Source organism: Parasteatoda tepidariorum, chromosome 6 (genome assembly GCF_982258835.1).
Source record: "Parasteatoda tepidariorum strain Cologne lab strain chromosome 6, Ptep-v5.0, whole genome shotgun sequence".
Classification (NCBI taxonomy): Eukaryota; Metazoa; Arthropoda; class Arachnida; order Araneae; family Theridiidae; genus Parasteatoda; species Parasteatoda tepidariorum.
The window spans coordinates 93,485,737-93,507,978 of record NC_141760.1 but is presented as its reverse complement, the minus strand read 5'-3'; the positions used below and the strand labels follow the sequence as shown (position 1 = coordinate 93,507,978).

Sequence of the window (22,242 nt, the reverse complement as noted above, 5' to 3'; positions counted from 1 at the left end):
CTTATTTGTAAGAATTATTTCTGTCATATTTTTATTCACTCTTGCTTATTTAATTCTATCTTCTGATAAATTCCTGTGTAGACTAGTAACGGTTACATTAATAACGGTTTTTGGTTATTTATCTTTCTATTAGTTGAAACAAATTAATGGTGCATGTTATCCATGCAAATATGTATTTCATTCAACAGTGAAATAAATTTAAGTTTAAAGAAACTAGTTGGGAATTAAAATATTTAAAATAAGTTCGAATTTATTTTATAAAATGTATATTTGCTATCATTAACACATTAAAGAATTAACTTCTAAACATTTTAGAGAACAACAGCATAGGTTGGTGAACGAAGCCTCCTAATTTTGTAAATTTGTGTAAGAGACTATCCATAACTAGAGTTTCCCTTTACTTTAGTTAGAGGATGCGACAATGGTTTCAAAATTGTCCAAAACGTTGGTATTGCGAAGGAGAAAGATGTATATAGTAAAAAATGTGCTAATAATAAAACTAAAATGATTGCCTTTTAATCAAAAGGGTCAATTATTTATAACTTTACAAGAAATCATATTAAGAAAAAGTTCATTTCTATTATCTTTATAAACATATTTTTATCACTTAAAAAATTTAATCTTAATAAATATACTTTTTTTATTTCACTCAATTTTTTATTATCTCGACAAAATCTTTGCGAAGATATCTCAATGGATGATTGTTTGTGTTGATGGAATCTTGCACTAAAAATTTTGACTACTTCTTAACTAACTAGAGCACTCATAATTATAATAAAGCTCTATCTATGCAAGTTTCTGTCATTTCCTGATCACTACAATTGGAATTTATCACCACTGGTAAAAACTTTGCCCACTTTTAGAAAAACTGGAGTTTTTAAACCTCGTGAAAAGCTTGGAATCTAATGGCAAATTAAATAAGTATTATTCCCAGATAACTTTGCCGAAAGTAATCTTTATCCCCTTATTAATATTACAAGAAATTTATAGTCAATTGAAATTTCGACTACACTAGGGGGATGAGTAACAACAACATTATAAATGAACTGATGGAACTGTACTGGATGACATTAAAAGTTTCAATTATTTCCTGGCCATTACATGCGTATTATTACGAAAAAGAACTTATCAATAATCCAAATTTCGACACGCTTTGCAAATTAAAGTGTTTGAAAGCAATTTGTGTAGAAAAATGATACTAGTGTTGATCTTTTCTAGACATGTACTAGTATAATTTATATAATCAAATAAACTTACTAACCATCCTTATTTTCACCACTTTCTGGTTAGACAGAGTCCTTAAATTTCAATTGGAACTCCGTGTTATGTACGATCTTAGACATTTTTTTTCTCCATAAAATAAACTGCTAGAAACGTTCCTACGCTATTTTTGAACAAGCGCTGTATTGCCAAAAAGTAGAAATAAAGTTAGCGTTACCGTTAACGTGAGACAAATCTTATGCAAAAGCCCTCTAATATCTAATTTTGAATTTAAATTATTAACGGTATTTTATTATTCATTATTATTCAAGAATGCATAGATAGTTTCGAGATAATTTAATGTGATTTTTTTTATCTTAAGAATAAACTGGCAATGAAACACTAGTTTAAATTTCTTAAAAATGATATAACAATCGATTAAAATTTCAGACATTAAAATTACACTGTTTGTACGAACACAGAAAGACACCAAGAAAACACTAAAAGTCACAAGATCAAAACTCTTCAAATTCAAACAGAATTCAAAACACTTCTTCAGAATTACCATTGTAGAAACTGAAAAGATATTTTTTTTTAAATATAGAATAAATTTTAGTGGAATTTCAGTGAAATCGATTGAATAGTTCTTGAGAAATCGTATTGAGAACATACGAATTTTTTAAAATTCTCTTTCTCAGCCATTCCTTCCATTTCGCCCAAATTTTGTATTTTGACGTGTAAAATTAGATTATTTTAAAAAAATGTATGTCTTGCAGTTCAAAAGTTTTCCGACTATTATTATAAAAAATAATAAATATTTGCTGAAAGTTATTTTTTGCATGAAACTATCTTTGAAAAAAAAACGAATTTTATATTTGTGTGTAAAAACTTTTCAATTCGCTTAAGAAGTTCTCGAGATATGACGAATGTCAGAAATGCGAATTTGTTGAAAAAAACGTATAATTATTCAGAGAAAGTACGTTTCTGTATCCGATTTCGTGACCTAAAATATCGTCTGCACTAATTAATTAGCATCTTTGAAGCCACCTTCTCGAGCCATTAAGATTGATTCCTAAAACGTGAAAAACCGATCATTAGATGAAAAGTTATTTAGGGTGGTCCGTTTATTATTAACAAGACGTTACGGCTTCCACAAAGTGCAGAACTTTCCCTGTTACACACTGTTGAACTGACAGGAAAGCCACCAGCTTAAAGTTTAAGAACAGCCGGATGATGTTGAGTCCCCGATTTTGTCCCGCACGTGATGCATGAAATTTATTTATATAAGTGTAAAAACCAATATTCTTATATTACGTGGTGCCTCAGGTTCCAATGAGAGGTTCAGGGCGTTAGCCTTCCAATGAGTTGAACTCAACTCTATGGTTGAACTGGGTTCGAATCAAAGCGATAGCTGATCGATACGGATTCCTCACACCGAGCGCACCGATCACAGAGCTGACGTTAAAATATCCTCAGTGGTAGACGGGCCATGCCGTCAGGCTAACCGTGGGAGATTTTCGTGGTTTTCCTCTCCATGAAACGTAAATTCGGGTTAGTTCAAATAAAAAAGTCTTCAACGAAAGCAAATTTCTCCCAATACTTGCTCCATGGAGTTCCTTTGTCTTGTTATAATGTAGTAGTTTCTTAAAAAAAATGATAGTTTCCTAATATAATTGATAAATAAAATATTTTAATGGCCTCTCTTCTATTCTAAGCGTATTATTAAAAAAAAACATTTTTATTTTTTTTAAATGAAAAATCATGTATTAAAACAGAAACTGTGAAAGATTAATTTTGACTGATAAGACCTTTATCAGTCAAAATGGTACCCAATCTTTTTTGGTTTTTCCTGATTTCAAATTTTAGAAACTTATTTTATTATTTTCAGAACGACTATAATAAAAAAGTGGATAAAATTTTTTTAATTTTGCAATTTTTTTTTATTAATCAAAGATGAATACATGGCTTGAAGCATTTTGACAAAGTTATATGTTTAATTACGTTAAAAAATAAGTTTTGATATTTTATATATCATCTAATAAATATTGCGAGTTCATGCAAGATAATTCTCCATCTTTGTACTTAAAACAAACCATAGCATATGAATTAAAATGTCACAGTTTACAAAAGTGGGAACTGTTAGTTACTGATTAATAGGGAGACTGAATGTGGGATGCTTATTTAAAAAAAAAAAAAAAAATCTAACAACTATTACAACTTTCTTTTTGATACTCTTTTAGCAATTATTTCATACTAGTGGGCTGAGCCCCCTGCTCGCTAACGCTCGCCAACCCCCGAAAATTGCTACGCAATCTTATATGGTTTGCTTCGCAAACCAAGCTCGCTTCGCTCGCTACTAACTTAGGTACATTGCAAATGCACAAAATTTTAAGAATTTCAAACAATCATTCAAATCCATATAACAACTTTTTTTAAAAAAAAAAATTGCATCTTTTTAGTAAATATTAAGTCATTAAAATAAATTTGAATTCAAATAAATGACATGTAATTCGTTAAACCTATTAGAAATGTGCTATAGTATAAAATCTTAAGATAAAATTTCTAAAACTGATATCTCTTTAAAAAGGTTAAAATTTTGGCTATAATTAAGTCTATTAAAAATTTAAATAAGTGAATTGCAATGAAAAAACCTGCATAAACAAATAAATTCTAGTAAAACAAATAAATTCGTGATATAAATCAAAAATCGTCAAATAAATTCGTAATATATAAATTCGTGAAAAAAAGAGCTTTCGACAAAATACTAAAATAGAGATTTATCGACAAAGACTACTCACTTCTGCCTAGCTTATGCTCTCTCTGGTTATTTCAGTTTCCGTTTTTAAAAGCGCTATATGTTGAGCCATCTCAGCTAGATTTGGCATGTGACATTTTTACCGGCAATCATTGGTCGATTTTCTAGCGTTGCCATTCGGGGAGTTGTAATGAGGCTTTTTTTGTCGCCGTGTAAGAGAAATATGTATATAGATTATTTTATTTTAGTAATATGAGCTATTATTGTTACAAGAATATTATCAAGACCAAGTATCATTTTTTCTTTAAAGTCATATATTGTATTGACAACCTGCCGTTTTAGGCCCATGGCCCGGAGGACGGGAGCGTTCCTTTATACGTGTTTTGTTCTTCTTTTTTTTAACGGCCTATGACAGGTCAAATAGATACGTGTCTTGTCAATACATACTGAGAAACTCTTTTGATAAATTAAAGATGGAAAGAAGTAAACAAAAACAAAAACAAAAAATGAGAACTGGGTGCAATAGGAAGTCTCCAGTTGGTCGGGGGCGAAAACAGCAAACAGCCTTCAGCCAAGGTCAAGGTAGAAAGAGAATGTCAGAGTGCAATTATGCGGCCATGCCTCTGGAGAGGTGGCATTCTCTCATTCCATTTCTCTCTTCCGCTCCTTTATTCGAACTTTTCACCTGCGTGCTTTGAATTCTTCATTCCTATCACTAACGCCCTCCATCTCATATTTATAGGGACATACCTAATGATAAAACATTACTATCTGCTTGAAATGGAATGTCGGTAATGTGTCTGTGTATCAGGGTGTTAACTACTGAGAATTCGAATAATTTAAAAAGTATCTCTACAGAAATAATAATAAGAAACGGTCTGATATATAAATGCCATCTTTTAGAAACAAAACCTGATTAATTTTGTCTCGAGCCCTTCTGTCATCTCGTTTTGAACTCCACCCTCTGTCCAAAATCAGCTCTTTAATTACGTCATCATCAATGATTTAAAAAGTACTGTTGTACAAACTCTCATTTTTCCTATCCTTCAAAAAATAGGTATCAATGTTCTTGATACCTTATAGATTTAAACTATTGTAATATGTTCGAAATAAACTATCAGTTACGTATTCGAAGGGGAGAGAGTGACATGACCAATTTTTCCAGAGACAAGAAAAGATGAAATGCGTTTTAAAAAGGGAAAGAATTTATAAGCTTTTTCTTCTGAAATATGATCTATAAACGAAAAAATATACATCTATCAATTATTTTCCTTTTAAAAGACGTGTATTAATTTATTAATGTAAGCTGCATTTTCCTTATAGTGTAATAAAATATTTTATACATATTTCTATCTCTCGATCTTTAAAACTTAAACATTAAACAACTTTTTAATTATTCTAATCTTAATAAATTTACTGCGCAGTGCGCGAAAGAAAAAAAAAAGAAAACAAATCCGGACCACCCTGAATAACTTTTGAATTAATGAATGGATCTTCACGTTCTTAGGACTCAATTTTAATGGTTCGATGGGGTGACCAAATATAGTTAGTCTAGACGATATTTTAAGTTACGAAATCAAACACAAAAACGTACTTTCTCTGAATAAACATATCCTTTCTACGACGAATTCGGATTTTTAACCCCTTACATGTAGGGATAGACGCAATCTGGGAAATGGTGGTCCCAAGCGTTTGGTCAGAACAGTCGAAAGAATGTTAATTTTACTTTTTGCGTTTTTTGACAAATCTCGATATAAGGCTCACAATTCTTAAATTTGATTATCCAAAGGAAATTCCATGCGAAAAGTAACTTTTACTAAAAGTAAAACAAAATTTAATAAATAAAAAAGTATTGATTTAATATTTTTAATTTTATTAAAATTTAATTAGTTGGGAATTCAAAGCTTTAAAACATTAACTTTTCTAGATTAACATTAAACGTTTCTTTAATTTATTCTTTTAAATTAAGGTAATAAATAAAAAAGGGTATTTTATTTAATATTTTTATTGCTATTCGAATTGAACTAATAATAAATTAAGAGCTTTTAAACATTAACTATTCTAAATTTAAATTAAACGTTTTTCATACTATTTTTCAAATTAAGATAAAATATAAAAAATACTTATTGCAGTGTTTTTAACTTCATTAAAACTAAATTAAATATGAACTAAAACTTATTAAAAGTATATGATTTATAAAATATTTTCTACTGAAACAAAAACATAAATTACTTAGTAAAATTATAAATTTTCTTGCACATGAAACCTTTAAAATATTAACTCTTCCAAATTAACATTTGACTTTTTTTTCAAAATTATAATAAATAAATGTGAAAAATATTTAAATTATATTTTGACTTTAATTAAAACTAATTATGAGTTTGAACTTATTAAAATTATATAATATATATAAAAAATTTATCATAATTTATGCACAGATTAATTATTAATTTAATATTAATTAATTTAAGATTTTGATTTAAAGTTTGTCCGCAACGTTTTGTGCTGCGAAGTTTCGACTGCAAAAATTTGACCCATCTAATCTTTTAATATTGCTTTGACCAATCATTTAATAAAATGAAAAACTAATTCTAATTAATTATTAAAATTATTTCTTCAAATAAATAAATTTTAAAACTACACTTAAAATAAAGTCACTTGTCTTTGAAAAGCTTTTCTTACCTAATTGAAATATAGTTCATTTTTTAACCAGAAATTAATGTTGATTAGGTTTTAACATTATCTTTAATAGATTTTTAGATTGAGATTAAATTGAATAATTTGAAAAAATTTAAAATACCAATAAATTTTAAAAAAAACTTCAAGATGTCCTACAACATACTTGAACTTCAATATGAGGAAAAAACGAAACCGAATCTTGTTTAAAATTCTAAATTGAGATAAAAAAACACACATTTTTTCCTTAATTTTTAAAAATAAATAAATGTATTATTTTTAAATAACAAAAAGAAAATGTTTTTAAGAATTTTATGTACCGACCTCCCTCAAACAATGTACTTTCCTCATTGCGTAATTTCATCACGCTATGTTTTATAATTTCGATCATTTTGTAAATATTATTTAAAAGCATTATGATTAGTTCATTTTAAAATAACCTTAAACAAATTTTGAATAAATCTTTACAAGAAGCTGAATACTATCAAAGTTCGAATTCTCATACTCGCATCATTAAGATCTTTCAATGAGCCAGTTCCCGTGATAACTAATAATAATAAAAGGCTTAGTATGGAATTCATTAGAATAAGCTGGAAGTTGTTTTAAAAGTTGGGCTTTGGGACCAACATAAGAGCCCGAAGTTTGCATTGAATAGAATGACACCAAAATCTACAACGGATTGTTAAAAAAGTTTTTAAAGCATTTGCACTTATACAGTTTTGTATGTATACCTACCTACGCGTCTGATATTACTAGCATTAAAAAGTGAATATCCTGTTTTGTTCTACGCTTAATCGAATGAGACCTTAAGCAAGTCGATATGGCAAATAGTTTTGACGTTAAGAAAGATTCAAGTATTATAATTATATTTTCTCAATTTTTTTTTTTTTACTCATAACACCCTTATAACTCCGAACTTACACGTATTTACGCAAATGGTGGTTATTTTGCAAATATCGTTTGATAGTTAGCAGTGCCATCTGTTGTTGAATTTTGTACAATTTTGAAACTTATTAAGAATAGTAGCTGGTTACCAAGCAAAACGAGGTAAACCGAACAATTCCATATTCTTCATTTAACTATTAATTGATTTTTCAAATCATTGGCCATTTTTCGGTACATCCGGTACTGAGTTCGTATATACCAATATATTTTTCTACTTCCCTGTCTTGTAAAATCTGACTTATTTATAAATAGGCTAATTTTGGTACATTTAAGTCGCATTACTATTTTTCTAAAATAAATGTTTGTTCTCTTTTTACAGTAAAAAGCTTTTGGGGAAAACGTGATGACTCTATACGCACCTTCAGAATTCTTGTCGCCATACGACTAACCATTGGGATAAGACCTCAAGATCAGGAATATACACACAAGATCGCCCTTCAAAGGCGATCTCATCTTTTAAAATGGGGAGTAAGTTATTGTTTTATCGATTCATTGTAAATTAATAATATAATCATATAAAGTAGAACTAATTTATGTTAAGAGTAAAACGTTCGCATTAACATCAGGCTGAGCAGAAGAGACGTCCTCAGCTTTCATCGATCTGCGAATAGAAAATTCATATATTTTATTATTCTAATAAAATACATGAATTTTAAATAAATGAAAATAAATTTCATTCAAAACACTCTAGGTCGAACGTAACTGTGCTTTCGGAGTTGAATATAAAACCAATTCAATAATACCGCTATCATGAAAAAAAGTTTTTATTACATTTCGCCCACTGCTATGGTTGCTCCGTAATTGATTCAATATTATTAATTTTATTGTTTTTCATAACCGTGGATATTTAAATATTTACATACAATTAATATATAATTATATAATAAATATAATACATTTAATACAATTTTTTTAAGAAAAACTACCATCCATTTAAACGATGCGCTTTGAAAAGATCAAAAAATTAAAAAAAAATTCATTTATTTGATATTTTGAGGGAAGCAAAGTAAAGAAATTTTCCTTTTTTTTAGATAATAATTAATACGCACATGCTTTTTACTTTAAATATGTATTAACTGATAAATTTTTATTTATCCTCACTAACCAAAAGCACGATGATGTATTGTGTACATTTTACAGCTTTTAAATAATAGCTTCAATGGATAAAGCATTCTAATTCTACACTCATCCAAATTCGAAACCTTGCTATGGCTTTTAATTCATATATTGATTCTAAATCAAACTAATCACAATGCTGTCTCAAATTGAACCGTAATGACTCAGGGAATAGAGCTTTCGCTTCCAATGAGGTGTTCCGGGTTCAAATCCAAGCAATGGCTGGTCGATACGAATTCCGCATCCGCCTTGCACCGACCACAATGCTGACGTAAAATATCCTCAGTGGTAGACGGATCATGGGTTAGAGTCTCCTTGCCACCAGGCTAACAGTGGGAGGTGTTTTCGCGGTTTTCCTCTCCGTGTGACGCAAATGCGGGTTAGTTCCATTAAAAAGACCTCCACGAAGGCAAATTTTTCCCACTACTTGGTCCACGAGTTCCTTTGTCTTCTGGATTAGGTTCAAAATTACAAGGCTACGGATTTGAATATTAGTAATCGTAAACCCAAAAAATTGAGTCGGCTGTTCAACGACGGTTATAAAGTAAAATAAAATACTGTCTTGAAGTATCATCAGTGGCAAAGTTTCATTGACCGATAGTGGGAGGTTTTCACTGTTTCATTATGTAGTGCAAATGGGCGATAGTTCGGCCTTATTTCAAAATGTGACTCAAAACTTGTCATGTTTTCTGAGTTTAAAACTACAATAATATGAATTTGAACGTTACTGCTTCTTGTTTACTACTAACTATTGGTGAGGAATTTTACTGGAACGTCTATCGTAAGATCAGTGATTCATTTGCCTCTTCGTTACGATAAAAAAATAAGTTGTATTAGTAAAAGTAATTTCAAAACGTTCTTCGTATGAACAAAACTATATATTTAATTAAAATAAAGTTATCCCACTTTGTAGTCTTACCGTTTTGTTGAGATTCGTTAAATGTTACAAAACTTATATAACGATCACAATGCGATGATGCTTGCAAAATTGTATTTAATATATCAACCAGTTTGGCAAACGAAAATATTAAATTACGGCTGTGAACTCATCAAATTTGTTATAACAATAAACATGTAATTTGAAATGTTGTTTTAAAAATGATTACTGAGCATAATTATTAACATTCACTAAGGGAAATGTTTGTATATTTGACGCCGATGTGAATAGTTTCATCATTCGTAGAAAAAATTATTTTATGCCAACACTGTAAAAAAAATTTTTAGTATACAATTACGATATAAAATACTGGGATCCTGTATACCAATACTTTTTACTTTCGACTTCGCTTTTTGCCATAAAATTTTATTGAACGAAAAATCTAATATACTGTAATTTTCATATATGCGGTAAGATTTACTGTAAAGTCACTGAATTATTGCACTCAATGCACTCAGTGTGCCAGTACTTTTTATCGGAATTTTATAATGATTTTTTCACAATGTGGGTATAAAACAACTGTCTTTTACGAAAGTTGAAACTGTTTATTTATATACGTGTTTGCTTAGACTTCCTGTGTATAAACATTTCCCTTGAATTCTATTAAAATTCCATTAATTTTGTCTTCTAAAATTTTATTATTTGAAATGATGCAAAAAATTTGCATGCCCTTAGAACTCAAAAATGTTTCGACGAATTTTAAATGAAATATTTAAAAAAAAAATTAGTAAAAATTTTTTTTTTTTCTAAGAAACTATCAATGTTTAAACGAGTTTTATGATTTCAACAGTTCGAGTTTTATGAGTATTCAGATGAAGTTCGTTTTTGTGTCTGATTTCGAGACAGATTTAACAGTTTGCACTAACTTATTAGCATGTTTGAGAATAAACCTTTGAACCATCAACCTAAATTTACGCGATTAATTTAGTACGCGAAAATCCGATCACTAGAACAAAAGTTATTCTGTCTGATATATTATTTTAACTCCATGTGAACTGTGAATGATTACTCTTTAGGGCCTCATAAATTACGCGGAAATTAGTTTTGAAATTATGCGACCAAAATACTGCAATTTTTTAAAATAATTCAGAAAGCAGGTTGTGGAGGACTGAGAAAAGTAAAAGGGAAAAAAAAGTTTTTATTTTCTTCCTTATTTCAATTATAATTTTGCACTTATTAGAGTAAAGAATTTATCTAAGTTATCATATATCCTTATTCAACATCAAAACGATTATTAAAGTTTAAAGAGAAGTAAAGTAAGTCAAGAAGCTGAACATTCCATCAAACTTAGTTTCAATAAGCATTCCATCAAATTTTGATGTAAAAATTTGGCCGTAATAAGATTCAAGTGATTCACATTCTACTGAATCAGACACTTGTCTTGCTTTTCTAGCGAGCTCTAGAAATTTCTTTGAACTACCTATAAACACCAGAATGGTATAAAATAAGCTTTCCACCTGTTTAGTCTTAATTACATTTATGTTTATAAAATCAGACTAAATCTTATAACTGTCTTATTACATTTATAATATTATTGTTATTATTACTGTTATTGTTATCATTATTATTGCAGCTTTCTGCATCTTCCTCATCTTTACTCTAGTCATAGGCAAGCATCTTTGCATAATTTATAAAAATACTATTCATCATGCAAATGTGTAAAATGTAGGAGAAAATGGCAAATTGAATTGCTTTTTGCAAACGGATTAATCAGATACGCTGTATTTTAATGAGAGAGGGGATTTTTTTTTCTTCCCGTTTTCCAATAGCGTACAATGTTTTTTTTTTTCTTCTTTTTTTTTAAAATTTCCAAATGTACATATTGCACAATGTAAAAAGAACTATACGCATACAGCGTGTTCAAAAAATCACCATCAATTTTTAACATAAATAAAAACGTGTTTTAAGAGAAAAAATGTTTCGATTAAGATAGATTATTATTAGGAAAGTCATTAATTTTGAAGAAGAAATATACATTGCGTTCAAATAGTTCGTCACTGGATGAATAAAAATGATTTTATTTCCTACAACAGATTTCTACCAGCAACATCTTGGGCGGGGGGGGGGGACTTAGAATATATCTTAACATAATGGATTTTCGCTCCAAAAAAACTTTGATTTGTAACTTATTGATTAATAACAATGCCATAAATGGGATGATTCCTTTTTTCTCAAATCACATTTTTATAACTTATGTTCAAAAGGGAAAGTTCATTTAAGGTTGCCTAAATTCAGTAAACATCATGTAACAGTGAGACTTTTTATAATTCCTTATGGCCTTATGAGTTTTTTTTTCTTTATTATTGGTGTCCTTAATGTATTGCTTTGAAAGTATTAAGTATTGCTTTGTAAGACTGAATCGTAATTCAAACTGTGTTTAATCGCCTCTCAAAACCTAAAATTTGAAAAAAATTTGTCAGCATTCCTTGAAAATATCATAAAACGAAATTGGTCGGTGACTTTTGTATCCACGTAATGTAGTTTTCTTTTGATGGTCAATGATTGATTGAAAACAAAAATCAATTTTACGAACACTTTAGTTTCTCAATTATTTATTTGAAAGCTGTGAGATGTCAAACACACGTCCTTATTTTGTCCAACAATCTATTCAAGTAAAAGGTTTTGTGCAACTCTATAAAAATTTCCGTCATCTTAAGAAGGAAAATTTGCTTAAAATTATGTTCCTTTGTTTTATCGCCATGTGTGATGACTCTATTCTCCATTAAGTCCACGCATCATCGACACGATCTATGAAACATCTGTCAGAGAAGAAGGTATTTCAACTCTAAAACAATGATGGGCCTAACGGGAAAAAAAAAGAAATAAATACGCAGGTCCGACCTTGAGTTTCATAACAAACTTACCGAAGCCATCGTCACGAAACGGTTGATTTCGTTGGCGATTCTAAGATGTAGAATGAATTTTTAGTCTGATCTATGACGTTCCTAAGATTTAGTTGAAATTTGGAAATGATTCTTATTGAATTTCAATGCTTGAAAGTAAGATTTTAGTTTTAAAAAAATCTTCCTTTTCATTTATATAATGTCGATATTATAATCTAGTGCAATTTGCAATGTTTTCAAATGTTCACCAAAGCAAATTTTAAAGTTTTTATAGTTTACTAGCGTCAAAAAATTTATCATATTAAAACTAATTATTTGTCTTAAGGGCTGTTCAAATATTATGTAAGCATGTTTTAAGGTGATTCTAGATCCTCTCTCCTAGCAAAAAAAAAAATTCCAAACCGTCCTATATCTGAGGTGAGGTTTTTCGTTTCAATTTGTAGCTATCTTTCCAAATGTAATTATTTCTGAAATTTACAATGGAATTTCAGCTTTTAAACGGAATTTTCATGTCTTACGTAAGCAGTGCATACGCATTAAATTGCGTAAGTATTGCTTACGCAAGTCATTTAATCCATATTAGATCCAGATATACTACTTGGTTCTAAGATTTAAGAAATCCTACGTAAGAAATAAAATTCCAATAGCCACCTCCTGAAAACAAAGCCTTATAGCAACCCTTTTTTATGCTTGCGTAATATTTGAACAACCCTTAAAGTATGATATCATGAACATTTGAAACATTTCAGGAATGTTTTTGTTGCCGTCAGCGCTAAGTGAAAATACCTCAATACTTGAAGTAAGTCTTCATTTCAAAATCTTCCTTTTAGTTTTTCACATTATGTAGTGTAATTTATAAATTAACTTTAAGAAAATCCGTACAATCGGTGATTGAATGGTTAAGATCTATAGATAACGCACAGTGAACGATGACCATAACATTTTAAAAGTTATAAATGCATGAACCTTAGCAACAGCCTTGGCCACAATTGGGCTCAAAATTGGCTGAATATGAGACCTATATGAACATGCTCTGAGGGACCAATATTGGGATGTCTATGTTTTTTAATATTGGTCCTATATAGGGCCAATATAGGCCTATATTGATTGAATAATGAACATAACATATCGGGTGATTCTGTATAGGGCCGATATTGGTCGTAAAGTGACTGTAAAACATGTGAATCGGACAATATTCTATGTAGGGCCGATATCGGTAAATAACGGCCCTTTGAATTCTTCTTGTGAATATTGGTCCAAGATTTGTGAATATAGGTCCAATGAGGGCCCAAGTTATTTTGCTGACAGGGTATTTATTATGTGAATCATGAAATATTTAGTGCATAATTTGTCCATGTAACGAGCATTTTCGGCAATTTGTTCATTTTTTTCCTCTGATGAAAACATTTTGTTCTAGTCATAGAAGATTGAAAAAGAAAACTTCACTAACTTGTCACCTGCCTTCCCTTATCGAAGTGTAACACTGGAGACGAGTTTACTGATCGAGTCCAATACGAAGGCTGTCTACACCATGTCACCGAATGCCAAGCAAGAGGAGCCGCAACCAGCCGTTGTCTGCAGCAAACTGGACGAGCTTCGAGAAGGGGCCGAGGTCAAAGGTGACTGTGGTCAGGCCAACGACCAACCTCCTCCCTGGCTAGATAAAGAGAGATTCTCAAGAGCTAGGGAAATATTTAAAAATCATTTTTTCAGGTAAAGCCGCCGCTTATATCTATTCTTTTTAAATGATTATCAGTTAAAAACTTTGAACGATTAAAAAGCTTGAAAGGCTTAGAGAACTTTCAGAGCGACACTGATACAATTTTAAGATCATATTGAAATGTAGAAAGAAACCGACGCAGCGAACTAACTGATCACAGCGTATGTAGTGTACACAGCGTACTAACTGATGATTGGCTTTAAACAAAGGTTCCCAAAGTATGTGCCACCCTAGGATACAATGAAACGAGGGTGCCATAAAAAACCTATAACTTCAAGTTTAATATTAATCCCTTAATAAGATTAGCCTCTTGCTGATCAAAAAGGAAAGGCTTCAAGGTAAAATTGATAGTTCCGTTTACATATAAATATATCAGCATACTGTCTTAAATGAAAAAAATTATGGAGTTCACCTTCTTCTTCATACTGCGTGATGTTGAGTTCTGCTGAAGAGGTGGAAAATAAATATAGAAAAAATTACAATCTGAAAAGTAATCAGTAACAAGTAGCAAACTCACTTAACGAATTTACTATAATTTCGAGCATGGATGGAAATTTTTCTTCATTTATATAATCTTTCTTTTATATAATCAATACTATTCAATGTATTTTATATAATCAATACTTATTATCTTTTATATATCAATACTTATCAACACTTTATGTTTATTTAAAGTACGCTTTGGTACGCTTAACTTAAGTATAACTTAAGGTATTCCGAAAGTAGGCATAAATAAATTAGCCCATTTAATTTAATCCTCTCGAACCATTACGATTGCATCCTGCTACATGTCGATCTCATCATTCGATCAACTGTTATTAAGGTGCTCAGTTTTTTATTTTATGTACCAATATAGCTAACTTTACCTACGAGAAAAATCAACGGCGCAGAATGTTTAGTTAAACGACAATGACAACCATATAACAAAACAAGGGGGGATAAGTAATTTTAGTAAATATTTACCTTTGTTGTTGTTTCTAATGCTACTTACAACACTAGCAAGCCTGCTTGGTATATCCGAGCAAATTTAAGGCAGAGGGTGCGTTTCGTGTTTCTCAGTGGCGCTATCTATGGCCAAGAATCCGTCTTCAGTCACACACACGTCACACCCGTTCATAGGGCTAACCCATTCATACATACATTCACTCATCCACAGATCGTAATTTTTGACCTGGATCAGTAAATATTTACCTTTGTTGTTGTTTCTAATGCTACTTGCAACACTAGCAGGCCTGCTTGGTGAAACCGAGCAAATTTAAGGCAGAGGGTGCGTTTCGTGTTTCTCAGTGGCGCCATCTATGGCCAAGAATCCGTCTTCAGCCACACACACACGTCACACCCGTTCACAAGGCTGACCCATTCATACATACATTAATTCATCCACAGATCGTAATTTTTGGCCTGGATCAGCAAATATTTACCTTTGTTGTTGTTTCTAATGCTACTTGCAACACTAGCAAGCCTGCTTGGTGAAACCGAGCAAATTTAAGGCAGAGGGTGCGTTTCGTGTTTCTCAGTAGCGCCATCTATGGCCAAGAATCCGTCTTCAGCCACACACACGTCACACCCGTTCATAGGGCTGACCCATTCATTCATCCACAGATCGTAATTTTTGACCTGGATCAGAGGACGATCGATCTCCGATCCAATACCCCCAGAGGTATTGATTTGTTATGGGAACATGGAGGACTTTGAGACTCGACGAATTTAGCGTGCATCAATCACCATTGACTACACGGGGAGTCTTCAGCTGGCGGGGTTGGAACCCACGAACTCTCGGACATGGGCTCAGCGCCCTACCGATCAGGCTATCCCGGCCCTTCACCTTCTTTAAAAAGGATTGCTCTTTTAAAATAATTCAACTTTGAGATTTTAATTTTTCCTGCTCATTTTTATTCGTTAACGATGTCAAACTGTTTAATTTATTGTTCATTAAATGGAGACAGAATTATAAGATATGTAAACACGAATTTTCCCATTTGTTTCGGTATTATTGTTAATTTTCGTTTTTCAGGTAAAGGCAGGTCTATAGTGAATTGTAATTATATATTGAAAATTTGCAATTATTTAAGCTTGCTTCAAAGTGTATTAATTGTAAGTTGTTAATTAGCTTAATGTAGAGTAGAAAAAAAATTCGAGAATCTTTTGAAACTGACAATAAATGTTTATTGTTCTATTTCAAATAACTATTAATTTTTTTCATTATTAATAAATAATGAAACTGATCTTGAATTATATTTTATAAAATATTTTGTGTCTATCTTTGAATATCGATGATTGAATTTAATAATTTTATGTATGTTTTTTTTTTTTTGTGATTTTATAAACTATTTTCCTCTATCAATGGGGTGTACTGCTACACTAATTTTTTTTTATCTAAAAACAATGCATTTTCAGTTAAAAGTAATATTCAGATAGCATAATATTCAGCTCTGTTTTAACACTAGTAGTTCTTTGAAATTTAAAATAATATTCGCTTCTTATTAGGATTTTGTCGTAAATTGAATAACAAATAATTTCATTGAAAAAGTGGGAGAATGCGAGATGAAAAACTTGTTTTGATATATATGAAAATAGTGAATGGCCTTGTAAGATATTCTTTACTTACGTATTCTTTTCACGATTATTATAATACGAATATTACCGCAGATACGAGTATCCGCAGATAGCTGGAATACAACTTACATAAATAATAAACTATTGTTTAATTATTTACTTACATAAAAGCAAGCTGAGTGTAAAATATAAACTAAACTTTGAATCGCTCAGCTTGAGGTCGAATGCTTTGAATAGGTTATTCGAAAAAAATTATTTGCTTTTAAGGGGAAAATAGTTTTAAAATTGTATTGAAACTTGTATTTTGAAGTGAATTTACAGAAAAATTAAAAATTAAGGGTTTTTTTTGCAATACACGTATAGCTGGATGCTTGGAGTTGTCATTTCCCATGTCAAAATATAAAAAAAAAGTTAACAAATAAATAATTCGGAGAAAACTAGAATAATTTAAATAGTTTAGGTTTAGGTCCAATATGAATACTTTAGTGTCTTGGCTCGCACCAACCACAGAGCTGATATATCCTCTGTGGTTGACGGAACTTGGGTTAAAATATCCTTACCATCAGGCTAACCGTGAGAGATTTTCCTCTGCATCTAACTTAAATATTAATTTTCGTCTACTAATGTGCATAATTATTTACGTTTCTTAAAATATACACTAAGGACGATTATTATGAAGCATCTTCTATTTATAAGATAAGCAGCAAAATTAGCTGTTGCCATTATACGTTGGGAGAATAAACAAACAAAAAAAATAGTTGTAGAACAATTTTTATGTGAAATTTGAAAGCGTTTTGACTTAAAAATTTGTGCCTTATGTTCAGAAAACACTCAGCTTTAACAAGTTAGGTCGTTACACTCACAATATTTGAAGAAAATGTAATATTTTTGTGATTTTCCTTGCAAATTTATGTGACTCAATATTCTTATTTTTTAGCATTTTCTTTTCTCATCTGGCCGGTTTGATGCTGATAGTTCATATGCCAAGCATGACAGAGCCACTCATGTCAACGGGAAACTCATCGAACATTGTGTGTCTTTTTCGCCGCTACCTCAGTACATTGGTTCATATTCGAAGATGGTATGAAGGAGATATATTTGATCCTAAAGATCCTGCTCATCAAAGCATCACCATGGTGAGAGGCATGCACAAACGAGTGGCAGATAAACTTAATGGACCCTGCAGACGACGTTGTATGGCAGTTTCCCAGTACGATATGGCTCTCACTCAATTTGCCTTCATCGGATTGATCGCACTCCATCCAAAACACGTCGGTTTACATTGTAGCCAGTACGATCTTGAATGCCTAATACATTTCTGGAGAGGAATCGGGTACATGCTAGGAGTTGAAGACCGTTATAATTTGTGCAGTGGCAGCGTCGACGACACCGTCGCCATCTGTCGGAAAATTATGGAAGCAGAACTAAAACCCTCAGTGAGGAACTCTACAAAGGAATCTACGACAATGAGTCAAGGAATTATAAAAGCAATGAATTCGTTTATCATTTTTCTGAGCTGGGAAGCCATGGCAAGATTTTGGTTCGAACAAATGGGTCTAGCTTGCAATTTTAAAATGGGCATTTACGAAAGTACTGGATATTGGCTAATGCGGTTTACGTTTGGAGGATTATTGAAATTTAGACTTTTTCACAAGTTCTTTAATTTTTTACTTAGGATAGCAGTGAAAGTAGCTCTTGATAACAAAGAATACTACGAAGCGTATCTTACGCGGAAACACAAACTTACAGACGTTTGATATTTTGTGACTAAAAGACAATAAAATCAACTTTCTTTTTGGAGTGCTGTGTGTCCCTAAAAATCTGAAATTGATTTTTCTTGTACAACATACAGTGTTTGATGACTGCTAGTCTTGACTATAGAAATAATGACATAAATGAAACAGAATGTTTATAGAGACACGTCTGAAACTGGAACCCACAGTCAAAAAGTTCCTGTGAAAATAAATACGTTGATAAAGAAAAAAAGTGCCACATGTTGTAATGTGTATAGGTAAGTTATTAAATGTACAGCTTAGTTATCACACTCTTAGGCTTGTACAGAACAAAACTGACCAACTAAAAGGTACACCAAAGCCAACTGTATCCCATAGAATGATATAAAATAAGCTTTCCATTTGTTTTAATTTTCTTTAACAAAACTAGAATAAATGGAAATTGGCTTAAACTTTGCTATATGATGGAGAGCATATTTGCTTCAGTTTAAGTCAATTAATTGTTATGGAGATCGATATAGTAAATTACTAAAAATAGCTGATTTGTTGGCTTTAGCTATTTAAAATTTATAATTGTAGGAACTATTTTATTTTATACATTTTTTTATTATCATTATTTTGGTGATAAATCAGTTCTAAAAAAAATAATGGGGAAGTATAATAAATTATAAAAGAAGAAGAAAATTATTTACTATTTATCTTATGAATGCTTATCATTGTAAAACGCTTATTTAATTTTATTAACTTTGTTTTTAAATTTGAATTGATTAAAAAGTCAAAACATTTTCTAATGTTGATAGTTTCTCTTTCCCATTTTTAAAATATTGTATTTTAAATATAAACTGTTTTTTTACAATAATAATAAAAAACTCAATCAAATTTAGTTGCAATGAAAAAAGTATTGGAAAAATTTGTGAACAATTTAAGTTATAATTTGTCGTAAATATTTAAATTAAATTTGTATTTGCATATTTATTAGAATGACAATTACTAAATGATTACAGAATGTTATAAAATGAATTGTATATTAATATAAATATATTTATTAAGAATGTTTTTCATTTTTAGAATGGTAATTCAAAAGCCATTTATAAATATTTACAGAATGATAAGACATCAAAAATATATTTAAATTATAACTGGCTTAACAAGCTACTGTATTACAGTTTAAATCATATACATATTTATAAAGATTAAATATCTATGAAATGATAATACTCAAAAAACTATATATAATTTTAACTAAAGCTTCTACATTGCAATTTAAATCATAGTTCATTTTATATATTATAATTCATGTTTGCATATTTATTTAAAAAATTTTTTTTTAAAGATTATAGTATATAAAAATATATGTTGAGAATGTTCTTCATAGAATCCTTCTCATTAAAGCTATTTTTAAATATTTAGAAAATGCTAATATATAATAAATGCATAATTTTAAAATAAAATTTATAAATTGATGAATTACAAGGAGCGATGGGTTTTTAAAACAGTCGTAACAATTATACGTATTTATTATATCAAAAGTATTTTTTTAATTCGTTAGAACTCTATTCTCGCCAAATTTCAAATAAACTGCGAGATGTAAGTAATTAATTACACTGGAAACTAGTCGTTAATTTTTTTTTAAAAAAAACAAAGAACTTATTTATGGAATTAGTTTTGGGGGCTTAGATGTTATTTTAGGTGCAGTGTTTCATCGGGGATTACCTATTATATTTAAAGTTAGAGAATCATAAATCAATTGTCATTCTATTCGTGAGTTTTCTATCAATTAATATTTTGTTCTTTTTTAAAAAATGAAATGTATATCTTGTGTATGTACTTAGTTATGTTTCTAACCATAAGTCTTGTGATTTATTTAACATATTTTGCATTATGAATAAACAATTTGAAATTCAACAATACATCTTGTTATTTTAATAGCGGTAATAAAAAAAAGTGTTTCATAGTAACAATTGAAACAGAGTCGTCGTTTTAGTAGCTAAGCATTATTAAGGGGACGCCATACGACGGGAGAAACTTTTCGTCACAAATTCTCTAACAGCTCCGTAACTAATTTAAAGTATAGAAAATGTGAGTTCAGACAAACGTAGAGTAAGTTCTAAATACTGAAAAAAAGTATTTTTAAAAATATCAAAATGAAAATATGGTGAGAAAATGGATAATTAAATGAATAATTATGAGAAGAAAACTTCTTCAAGTTCTCTTCCAATAATTTGTTTGCATGTTATTTTTTTTAACAATTAAAACTTCATGGCTTACTTAAGGTTTGCCTGAACACTTTTTTAAATATTGAATTAATAATGGAGATGAAAGACGAAAAGTTTCTCCCTTGGTGTGTCGTCCTCTTAAAACTTGTTAGTTAATATTCCATTATAGATGCTTAGTTTTCTTTGTATTTTGTTTCACAATGCTAATGCATAATATTTAATTTTAATTTAGAAATGACAATTTAATATAATTCTTAATATATTTCAAACTCTCGAAACAATGCGGTTTTTCGGAAAAACGAGGTAACATTTTAAAAGAATTATAAAATATATCAAGTTTGATAATTTGAACGGCCTTAACCTTCATGTTTCCGCTTGATTTCGAAATTAATTAGTCAATATCACTTATAGTGGTGAAATATAGTTATAGTGGTATCACTTATTCGGTGAAAATAGGGGCTACCGATTGCAACTCAATTTCAAAAATATATCTTTTTGTTTTTGTAACTAAAAATATTATTATACTCGTCACCATTGATAATATACTAAATTTTTTCAAAGCCACAAAATAGTTATTAAAGATCAGATGTATGTCGCGTTCGAAATATTGTACCATAAAATAGGTCGCCAGACAAATTCTTTTTACTAGTAAGAAAAAAAAACAATGTCAAACTTCGCATATTGACAGAAAAAAAAACATCGAAACAATAGTTTGCCTTAAATAATTTGATACTTAACTTTTTTTTTTTAATGATACGTTCTCTATCACTACACAAAACTAATATTTTTTAACAAAATAACAGAGAATGACGTCCTTACAGAAACTATAAAATTCAAGAATTCCTTTTAAGGACTTATGACTGTGTTGGTGTGTTTTAACCCTAAACGGATCATTGCACTGCCATATAAGCGGCATGTCATTTTTACTTACTAGGTCCACTGCTGCGTATATAGGGAAAAAAATCAAGTTATTATTTTAAATGCTGTCATGCATACAATAATTAAATTATAATTGTATAATTAATATCAGAACTATACTTGGTTAATGAATTCAATATCCCGGACCATTAAAAGTTTTTTTTTTTTTTTAAAAAACGGCAATTTATCGTTTGCAAAATTTTATATTATTTATTATTTTTTTGAAAGCAATACAATGGTTTGTCTTTTTATCGCTAAGAATATAAATTTCTAAAATTTAATGGTATTTGAAGCAATAAGCAAACAAAAAAAATTTGTTTTTTGCCTATTATTTTAAATTACTGCTTACGTTAATCTGAATTTAAATGAGGAATCAGTAGCTTGTAAAAATTGGACGTGGCTATGTTATGATGCAAACAACTTTCATGATTTTACCAAAGTTTTCTTTTTGTGTTTATTACACGAAATTTATAAACCGATTATAATTAATGCTCAGATTTCATAATAGAAAAATATTTTTATATATTACCTCGGTTTCAGTGATGTTGTCATAATTCCCATGGAGAAAAATTCCCTACATATTTGCTCACGTGCTTTAAAAGATTAAGTAGAGGGGAAAAAAATTTC

At 29.9% G+C, this 22,242-nt stretch overlaps 1 protein-coding gene across 5 annotated transcripts in view; it reads left to right on the top strand.

Annotated features, from left to right (window-relative positions):
• Positions 1–19,165, top strand: part of LOC107453449 (uncharacterized) — a 109,319-nt gene extending 90,154 nt beyond the window's left edge. Inside the window, exons 5-8 of one of the 5 annotated variants that reach the window (XM_087166187.1) lie at positions 7,896–8,044; positions 13,222–13,271; positions 13,890–14,185; positions 17,686–19,165. In XM_087166187.1, coding sequence (XP_087022313.1) covers positions 14,004–14,185; positions 17,686–18,505 — 1,002 coding nt within the window. In that variant the 5' untranslated portion in view covers positions 7,896–8,044; positions 13,222–13,271; positions 13,890–14,003 and the 3' untranslated portion in view covers positions 18,506–19,165. Of the gene's footprint in view, positions 1–7,895; positions 8,045–12,493; positions 12,629–13,221; positions 13,272–13,889; positions 14,186–17,685 lie in introns of those variants that run through there. The other 4 variants (XM_087166189.1, XM_071178390.2, XM_087166188.1 and 1 more) reach the window with 4 other exon arrangements.
• Positions 19,166–22,242: the final 3,077 nt, after the last annotated feature.